The following is a 10,418-nucleotide window of genomic DNA, read 5'->3' on the forward strand; positions in this document are numbered from 1 at the left end:
TGAGAAACAAACATTCTTTTTCGCTTTTAATTTTCTCATTTAAAGTTTGTCACCAGTCAGAGAAGACAAAGCCGACTGAGCGACGGTGGAAAAATTGCTGCTTGCTTTTTTTCTCCTTCCTGGCGTTTTAAGGACTCGAGGATGAATGGTAAAAGTGAAGCTCACTGTGATAAGAAAAAGAAGAATTTTTTCCCATTATGTGCCGTCTGTAGCCTCATAATAACAGACCTAAAAATGAGCTAAGCGCCGAAACAGATGATGTGCTCAATACCTCTGAGTGTTTCGTGAAATCTATAGAGGCAGAACATGAACAAGTGCCTCTCCAAACACATTTATGATTGAAATCCCCTGAACATAGCGTGAGGGTACACAGAATACTTGTCATTTTCTCCATTCTGGGCTCCTTGACCACTCTCTCCCCCCCCCTGCCTCTGCTGTCGGCTATAAATGTCCGTCTTTTTACAGTCTGCTGGTTGATTTATACCAATTACGCTGGTTTATGCTCCACGGAGGATGCTCAGATTGTATGAAATGAATCAATAAAAAGTCTATTATCTGGGAGCGATTATCCCGGGGCGTCTTGCTGGTGTGATCAGATTGCTAGCGGGGCGAGCAGACGTGAGAATGATAGCTTTCGGCTATAGCTGCGCATGAAGTTACATTCAGGCAATTATTTCTGTTTCACCACGTTTTGCACTTACTTGGAAAAAATACTGATAAATATTGTTTCAGATGTTTCACGTTAAAGAGTGAAAAGATTGACAGAAAGTTTGGATTTCTTGTACTTTCTTATAAAATCATCAACATATAACAGATTCTTGCACACCTTCTTATAGGATCCGGTGAGCCGAGACCTGAATGCTAAAAGTTTTGGTGAGTATTTCATGAACATCACTTATCTATATCAAATGGGAGCAGTGTTAATTTCGTCGAGTAAAATATTTAGTCTTAATTTTAGTCAAAGTGATATTTTTGACGACTAAAATTGGACTGAAACTAAATTAAAAGTTTTTCATGAGACTAAAACTATGACTAAATGTCCAGATATTTTAGTCGACTAAAATAAGACTAAATAAAAAGGAAAAGGAGAAACTAAAATCATCCAAACTTCTATTGACAGTTTGAAAGAGTCTCATATCATGTAAATTCTCTGCCAAAGGATCAGCTCCATTTTTATTTTATTTTATTTATTGACCTTTATTTAACCAGGATAGTCCCACTGAGATTAATAATCTCTTTTTCAGGGGAGTTCTGGCCCCAGAGGGGAATCTATTATACATGTTTTTAGTGGTAGGGGAAACCGGAGTACCCGGAGGAAACCTACGCAGACACAGGGAGAACATGCAAACTCCCCATCCAGGTGGGAATCGAACCCGGGACCTTCTTGCTGTGAGGCGTGAGCGCTAACCGCTGCACCACCATGAAGCAGGACCTTGATTAAATGTGATTAAAATGAATATTATCAATGCAAAGTCGACTAAATTCGTCTTAAATTTAGTCGACTAAAACTAGACTAAATTTGAATTAAATTTTTGTCAAAAGACTAAAACTAAATTAAAATACGTTGTCAAAATTAACACTGACTGGTAGAAGGTAAACATGGTCAAATCCAATTTTACTGATAGTGATGCTGGTTAATTCAGATTTACACAAAAGTGATGAGAAAGTTGTACACGTTTACTTTTGTGGATGGTTCTCAAGATAATTATCCAATCAGAAAGCTGTTTTGGAGCTATAGAGGATAGAGGGAGAGGCTAAATGCTAACGCCGTCTGTGCTGTGTTTACGTGACTGAAGGCACGGGGGAAGATCAGACAGGTCCTAAAGAACTCGTCAAAGCTAAGGTAAGAACATATCTCAGTATGTAAAAACGGTGGCCTATTCCTTTAAATTGCATCGCCATAGCCACCGGACATTACAACATCGTAATCGTCTGTATGGTAAAGGTCTAAACTATAGGGAGACAGGACATTGCGCTGTTTAACCTCTTACCAACTGCCTAAACCAAATGCATTCTGACCTCTTCTTTGGTAACACCTCATTTGAAAGCTAAGACCCACAAAACTGATATTTTTCCTCGCGTTGTTGTTGTGTTGTGTAACCATTTTATGTTTTGTTATTTTTGGTCACATTTTGTTGAGTTTTTGTCATTTTTTTGTTGAATCTTTGTCACATTTTGGTTGTAATTTACATCCTTGTTTTCTTCTCATTTTGGTGCCTTTTTCCCAAGAAGCTTTTTGATTAGGGTAAAGCCAAACTGGGTAAAGCCAAACTGGAGAAAATGGGATCCGTTCAGGTGGGAGTTAAGAGGTTAAATAAGACATTATTTAGGGAGTTTGAGTCAATCGAAATTAGACTTGTGGCTAATTTATTTATTTTATTCATGGTTTATTTGGTAGGGACAGTGCAAGTTAATGAACAAGCCACACCGGATTGTAGCTTTAGGCTAATTTTCATCCGTCGTCCCCCATGCGCACTCTCAAACACACTCTCATACATCCTGGCCTATTGTACATGTTTTTAGTGGTAGGGGAAACCGGAGAGCCCGGAGGAAACCTACGCAGACACGGGGAGAACATGCAAACTCCACACAGAAAGGCCCCGTCCCTGGTGGGAATCGAACCCGGACCTTCTAACTGTGAAGCACGAGCACTAACCGCTGTGCTACTGTGCCGCAGTCAGTCTTGCCACAACGCAAAAATCTATGCGTCACTTTGAAGCTGTGGAAGCTCATAGGAAGAAAAAAGACTCTGTGATAACCTCCACCTGTGTTTAGCACATTACACAACCTCAATTACCCCGGGTTGGGCTGATAGGAGGAGAGGGCAAAGCTATGCAAACCTCGGGCCAATCACGCACCGCCCCACACAGTAGCATTCTTATCAGACTTCTGTGGACAAACAAACAAAATCAGCTCCACGGAGAAAGCCATCATTTGGTCCAATCACCTGTAAAAGGACCATCAACAAACGCAGCCACTTTGACTTTGAATGCTTCTTCGAAAAGTTGCTCTCATAGTAAAAAACCGTGGCCAATTTCGTTTAGAAGTGGCTGGAGCGGCTGAGAAAGAAATCAATGCCAGTAATTGAGGTAGATTTTTCGGAACGACCTCTACCCGTTTTTCTCTCCGATTCTGAATTGCCCCATTTGAAGGTTAACCCTGTGACGAAGGCATCCCTTGAAAGATAAGCGGAGAGATACACGTAGGCTCGTTCTGCAAACATTCTGCATATTGTTGCAGGCAGTTCTTCTATTAGAGTGGTTTTCAAATGGTGGCTCTGGTCCCGCTTAGGGCCACAGGTTTTCTGTTTGAGTTCAGTGCTCGTTACCGACTTTGAGAAGATTATTGTTTTGTCTTAATTGCAATGGATAGTTCGAGGTACTATCCAAGTCTTGATGCAGGTGTGACCAATCTTTTTGTGATCATTTCTTTAGTATTTGTGAGACCATTGTGACCAGTACATGCATTCTATTTGGACATGGATCAATGACAGCCATGCCAAGTTAGGGGGAAGGAACCCAAGGTGCTGAGGGCGCTGCAGCACCCCCTGGTGGATAGTTTGTGAACTGCAGGCAATATTAACCCCTTAACTCTCACCTGAACCGAGCACATTTTCTCCAGCTTTAACCCCAGTCCAAAAGCTTCTGGTAAAAAGGTGTGAAAATAGCGACAAAACTGAGACGAAAACAAGGATGAAAATGTGAAAAAAGTGAGAAAACATTGACGAAAAATTGAGAAAAATTTGACGAAAAATTGAGAAAAAATGGACGAAAAAGTGATAAGAATTTGACAAAAATAATTGGATAATTTGACGAAAAAGTGGCAAAAAATGGAGAAAAAATGACAAAAAAATTGACAAAAAAGTGAGAAAAATTTGACGAAAAAACATGAAAAAATTGACGAAAAAGTGATAATTCAACAAAAAAATGCGAATAATTTGACAAAAAAGTGACAAAAAAGTCACGAAAATTCGTATCACTTTTTCGTCCATTTTTTGTCAATTTTTTCTCACTTTTTTCTCAATTTTTGGTCAATTTTTGTCAATTTTTTGTCACATTTTCGTCAATGTTTTCGTCTCAGTTTTGTTGCTATTTTCACACCTTTTTTCCAGAAGCTTTCGGAAAAACTTGACGAAAAATTTAGAAAAAAAGGACGAAAAAGTGATAAGAATTTGACAAAAAAATGCGAATAATTTGACGAAAAAGTGACAAAAAAGTCACAAAAATGTGACAAGAATGAGACGACTGCCCAACAAAAAAAGTGATGAAAAAAAAATCTGATGTGAGGAAAAAGATCAATTTAGTTTTGTAGATCTTTCAAATGAGGCGTTACACTGGCCTACAGGATTTGGGTAAAGCTGAACTGGAGAAAATGCTCTCGGTTCAGACGGGAGTTAAGAGGTTAATAAATAGGATTTATGCACAGAAAAAGTATTTTGGGGGTAAATTTTGTCCCTCAGCGCCCCCTAACTAAAATATCTTCCCACGGCTCTGCAAGTTAGTAACTTTATAAATCAGTGGTGCTCAAACATCTCTCACCAAGTACCACCCGATGAAATAATTGACCTCCCATGTATGACCAGAAGTAGAACAAGATCAAATTAAGACCATAACATGTCTAAAAAGAGTTTAAAATTGATCTAAATTACACACAAGAAAAACCTAAAACGTAAATTGCTAATGAACCAATACAATTACTTTGAATGAAAGCCTGAAATTGTCTGAGCATCATCAGAAAAAGCCAAAGTACCACAGTTTGAGAACGACTAATACTCCTTGGTTGCATTTTACAGCCTGCCCCCAGTATAGCCTTGCAGCGACCATACAAATCTGTTTTAGGACTTTTCTATTGAAATCATGGGTCACGCACATTACATGTATAACTGAGAATCATAGGGGGACAAGCTGATAACAGGAAGTATATTGTACAGGCAAAAATGTATTACAAAACAAGCTGTAGCTGAAGCGAAATTGATTGAAGGGCTCCCCCTGCTGGGCAAACTGCTGAACGGTGGAGTTTATAATGTGATTCTGTCATGTCAGCCTTGGATCGAATCCTCCTTTCAGTTCCTAATGTAAGGACTGACATGGGGAAAAGGCTTTTAAATATTGTGCTCCTTCTGATTGGAATCAACTGCAAAATGAGCTGCGTTTTCGTGAGCTGGTCTCTCTTGACTCTTTTAAATCTAAACTGAAAAAATGTGTACAAAGCCGTGATGGTTGCTGCTGTTTTACCTAAGATGTATTTTATATTTTGTATTATATTTGATGTAACTGTTTTATGATGTGTTGCTGCCTCTCAGCCAGGTCATAAATCTCAATGAGTTAAAATAAATATAAATAAATAATAATAATAATAATAATAATAAATAATGTTTTGAAGAAGAAGAAGAAGAAGAAAAAAAAAGAAGAAGAAAAAAAGAAAAAGAAGAAGAAAAAAAAAGAAGAAAAAAAAGAAGAAAAAGAAGAAAAAGAAAAAGAAGAAGAAGAAAAAAAGAAAAAGAAGAAAAAGAAGAAAAAGAAGAAGAAAAAAAAGAAGAAAAAAAAGAAGAAAAAACAGAAGAAAAAAAGAAAAAGAAGAAAAAGAAAAAGAAGAAAAAAAAGAAGAGAAAACAGAAGAAAAAAAGAAAAAGAAGAAGAAGAAGAAAAAAAAGAAGAAAAAGAAAAAGAAGAAGAAGAAGAAGAAAACAAAAAAAGAAAAAAAAGAAGAAAAAAAGAAAAAGAAGCGGAAGAAGAAGCAGAAGAAGCAGCAGCAGAAGAAGAAGCAGAAGAAGAAGAAGAAGAAGAAGAAGAAGAAGAAGAAATCATAAAATCCCTCAGGAACAGAGACCTATCGTGACCTGGCTCACCTGACGGACTCGGCCACGTTATTGGAGGTGTGTCCGGACAGAGCGTCGTGCAGGTTCCTGATGAAGTAGTCTCTGTACTCTTCTGCCAGAGCCATGAACGTCCCGCCCATCACGATAAACTCTACTTTGTCCACACTGTGTCCCAGCTGCTTCAACTGCAAAGGGAAAAAAAAATCTGGTTATTAAGGTTAAACAAGTCTTTGTTTTATAAAAAGGTCAGTCGGGTTTAGCGATAGTTTACATCAGATTTAGCAGTGATTTGAGACTTGTGGATAATTTCTTCTTCTTAGTATAAATCAGAGCAGAAAATAGAGCTACAATAAACCAATACAAGTGCATAACAAACTGAGATACAGCATAAATAGGTGGATAGGTTGATAAGATCTAAAACATGGCGGACGAATCTTCCATCTTCACAGAATATAAGCCCCAGAGTTAATGAATCTGTTTGCTCTGCTGCATTAGACTAATGTGGGTATAAATTTAAATGTGAGATAATTGGGGTCAGGTCTGGTCAGCCATTACTGTCGGCTGCTAAATATCTTATTGATGTTCATGACTTCTTGATTTAGCCAATTAGCGCTTGCAAGATAAGGATGGTTTAAAAAATATATAAAATCAGTGCAGTGTTTAACATTAAAAAAAAAAAAAGGATATGACAAAACTGTGAAAACGAGACGTTCTGATATAAAAGAACAACCAATGCTGACCTGTTCCACTCGATGTCTGGTCTGGAGGAAAGGGTCATAACGGGCTCTAATGGCTCTCATAGAGGTCGGCTGTAGCAAAAAACAAACAATAAAAACACAGCATGCACAAAATTAAAAAAATACAGCATATAAACAATGTAGTTTACCCTCATTACAATATGATCTCTTACCTCATAGCCAGTGTAGGACTGTGTGGAGTACTCAAAGTCAGAGTCTGGACCCCCAGGACAGTAACTGTACATATAAAATAATGCTGTATTTGGACACATCTTTTGTTCTTAATTGTGTACACTGCAAAAAGTAATTAATTAGATCAGTATAAACATCTCAATTTGAGCATAATAATCCAACTTTTAGTTGCTTTGACTAGTTAAGAAGTTCTTGGGCATTTTTCCTAGATTATTTCACTTGTTCTGAGATGTTTCTGACTCGTTTCGATACATTTCGTTCTTATTTCAGGTCATTTTCTTTGCCAATGGGGTAAGAAAATTGGTCTTATCTCATTGGCAATTTTACTTTCTTATTTCAAGCGAGATTTACCCTAGAACTGGTCTGAAATGTCCTCAAACAAGCAAAGTAAACTTGGTCCGATCAGGAAAAGTGTCTAAATGAGTGAAAACCGCTCAAAACAAGAAACATTTCCTCAATTCAAGTAATTTAAGCCAATGCTTGATATTTACTTTTTGCAGTGTAACAAACCAAACACGATGACACTTACACACAGATGTTGCCAGTGAAGTTGATGTGGGGACATCTGTGTGGTTTACACATGACTGCAACAACTGCAATCTGTTACAAACAATGTCAACATAAACATTTCTATAGGAGGATTTTTCTCTATGACATGGTTGGACACATGTTCCCTTCATGTAGCACATACCCCGCTGGCAGTGCGGATGGGTTTAGCTTTCAGTTTGGGCACCAGCGCACGACGGTACTGAGGCGGAACGGCTGCTATAATGTCCACCAGCCGAGGCTGATTCTCCAGACCATATTTAGCCGAGGCCTTGGTCTTCACTCTATCAAAAAACAGAACAAGACACACTTAGAAGGTAGTTTGTGAAATTATATTTTTATAACTGAGATCTAGTGAGAAACGCAAGTAAATCAAATATGCCAGAATTGTTTTAGGATAATGTTTATGGGTCATCTATAGTGCCAGAAACAAGTCATCATCTGAGTGGCAAAAGTTGGTTATTGATCTTATGAATATGTTTCATTCAGTTGTGATTGAGGTCATTAACCCACAAGATCTTCTGTGAAGTAGTAATATAATTAATTAATTTATTCATTTTATTTTAAACTGAATAAGAAAGGCTACCCAACAATCATGGAATGGGGAGAAAGAAATTAAAATAGAATTGGTTTCGACTTAAAGTATACAGTACATCAATACACGCCTTTCATCTGAAGCTTTTACTTTGTACACTGTGAATGCAACCAAATAAAGTGGGTCACTAAAAACAAACAAAAATAGGTAAATCCTCCAGCCAGGTGATTCTGATCAGCCTGGCTTCACATCAGGGGATGGGTCCCCGGGCGCTCCTTACGGGTTGCCTCAGGGGCATCGAAGGATGGGCCAAATGCAGAGGACAAATTTGCCCATGGGGACAATAAAGTATACACCAAACAAACAACAGTGTTAATGGCAGTTCAAATGACATCAGGAAATGACCCACTTGTTGAGGTTGATGTCTCTCCCCTCCTCATGAGCCTCCACCAGCTGCTGGATGACGTCTGTGATAGTCATCATCATCAGCTCCGCTCGACTCGCATCACCTGGAAAGGCATTAGCAACATTAATGCGGCAACTTCATTCAAAAGGAATTTTATATATTTTATTGTGGGGGAAATGTGAAATGGGAAGGAATGTTTCATCCTAAATGCTTTGGAATTTTCAAGTGAATAAGTAGAGGCGGCTCATGTCATGAATGATACTCATTGTCTAAGTCAAATTCTATGCTTTACATTTATTAAGTGTCTACGATGCTGTCGGACGGTTCTCGGCTATTTTGCCGTCACATATGTTCAGAGGCGGGTAGTACTCAGCTACATTTACTCAAGTATGAATACTTGAGTAACTTTATGAAGAAATTGTACTTCTTAGAGTAGTTTTAAGTATATGTACTCTTACTTGACTAAAAATAATAGTTACTTTTCCACTGTGAGTAAATATAAAAGCGTCAAATGCTTCATTTTGAGCTTTAAAATAGATATAGATCGTCTCATGCTCCATTTTCTTGAAATTTTCTTTGTAAATATTACTATTTATTTCCACATGATTGTATGTTTTGTTTCATACAATTAAAGACGTCATTGAAAATAAATCAGACTTTTTTGCTCAAACAGTTACTCAGTACTCGCTGTACTTGAGTAACAATTTCTCCAAGTACTTTTTTACTTTTACTTTAGTAATTATTTGAGTCACTACTTTGTTTTATTATTTCAAAGTAATGTTACTCTGACTTGAGTAAATATTTTGGCTACTCTACCCACCTCTGCATATGTTTGATATGGACAATGGACAAGAAAAAGGAAAAACATTATGGTTAAGGTTAAGAAAATGGTTTGGATTTGGTTAGGAAAAGGATAGGATTAGGTTTATTTAGTAATATATAATGATATGACAGTTTTAAATCAAGTTTGTCTCATAACTCATCTCTCAAACCAACACCGAGTGCATAAAATGAACAAAAACTGTTCAAGATCATAAAAAAGTGGTGTGAACACTTGGTCACTGGATGTCTTTTTAGGCATTATCATAAGGTCGGCAAAATAGTAAAAAGAGTTTGTAGCCGTCAGACACTATAGACACTGGATTAGACTTAATGATTTTTATATACATATTCAAAGCAACTATTAATTGATTACATAAACTTAGTTCCTTCTAAATTCTTATAGAGGTATAGAGTTATAATGTAATTACACTGACAATTCATGTTCACCATAAAACAGGTTAGTATAGTATTTTTTCCTCAATTGCTTTCCATCTATGAGTGGTTACACTATTTAACTTTAGACACTGTAAAGAACTTTAGTCAGTCACGATAAGGGAACCAGTGCAGATAATAATAAAAATGTAGTCAATAGTCATCTGGAATGCATTCTTCTCATGACTGTTTGCAAAAGCTTTCTTAAATCTTGACACTGGCAGAAACCGATGCTTACGCAGCTGAACACGTATCCTTTACACCTGTCATTACACAGACCTACCATCTATTTCGCATTGATCTAGAAACAACAGTACGACATCCACCATAAAGAAATCGAACAATTTAAAAGCTCAGTTAAAGTTGACATGGATTAGCTTTAGCAACAAGGCTAACACAAGCCGGTGCTTATTTGAGCCGCTTGAAAACAGTTTGTCACAGACTTACACTTTTTCTTTGGCTTCCCCATGTCTGCACGTTGGCTTTAAAATGGTTCTCAAACACTCTAAGGTTCAATCCGAGGTGTCTGCATTAGTTTTATGGCCGATAGAGCACTGTCAGAAGAAGTAAACAACCCCACGCCGTTGCTAAAACGAAACACGGCTTTTGTCGTATTCGGGTTAAAAATGTCGTAAAATGACGTGAATCAGAATGTAGTTTGAGTAACGTCGCGTCTACGTTTCTCCAGCTTCAAAACGATGAATTATGTACCGTGCTTACGTAAACAGTTTTTTCTTCTTCTGTGTATTATCCCCCGTATGTATCATTAATAAAAAATAAAAAGTAAAAAATAATAATAAAAAAATAAAAATAAACAAATAATAATAAAATGTTAATTTATCCCTTAATTATTCATTATTATGTTGTATAATAGCAATAGCATTAATAAAATAAATAAATAAATAAAAACATGCAATTTTTAATACTTTC

At 37.1% G+C, this 10,418-nt stretch overlaps 1 protein-coding gene across 1 annotated transcript in view; it reads right to left on the reverse strand.

Annotated features, from left to right (window-relative positions):
* elp3 (elongator acetyltransferase complex subunit 3) overlaps positions 1–10,086 on the reverse strand; it is a 45,249-nt gene extending 35,163 nt beyond the window's left edge. Inside the window, exons 1-7 of the mRNA XM_079571815.1 lie at positions 9,936–10,086; positions 8,238–8,337; positions 7,439–7,577; positions 7,277–7,347; positions 6,729–6,792; positions 6,559–6,627; positions 5,849–6,003 (exon numbers count right to left, since the gene is read on the reverse strand). Coding sequence (XP_079427941.1) covers positions 5,849–6,003; positions 6,559–6,627; positions 6,729–6,792; positions 7,277–7,347; positions 7,439–7,577; positions 8,238–8,337; positions 9,936–9,957 — 620 coding nt within the window. The 5' untranslated portion in view covers positions 9,958–10,086. The remainder of the gene's footprint in view (positions 1–5,848; positions 6,004–6,558; positions 6,628–6,728; positions 6,793–7,276; positions 7,348–7,438; positions 7,578–8,237; positions 8,338–9,935) is intronic.
* Between the last annotated feature and the right edge of the window lie 332 nt (positions 10,087–10,418).

The sequence above is a fragment of the Gobius niger genome, assembly GCF_951799975.1.
Source record: "Gobius niger genome assembly, chromosome: 15".
Lineage (NCBI taxonomy): Eukaryota > Metazoa > Chordata > Actinopteri > Gobiiformes > Gobiidae > Gobius > Gobius niger.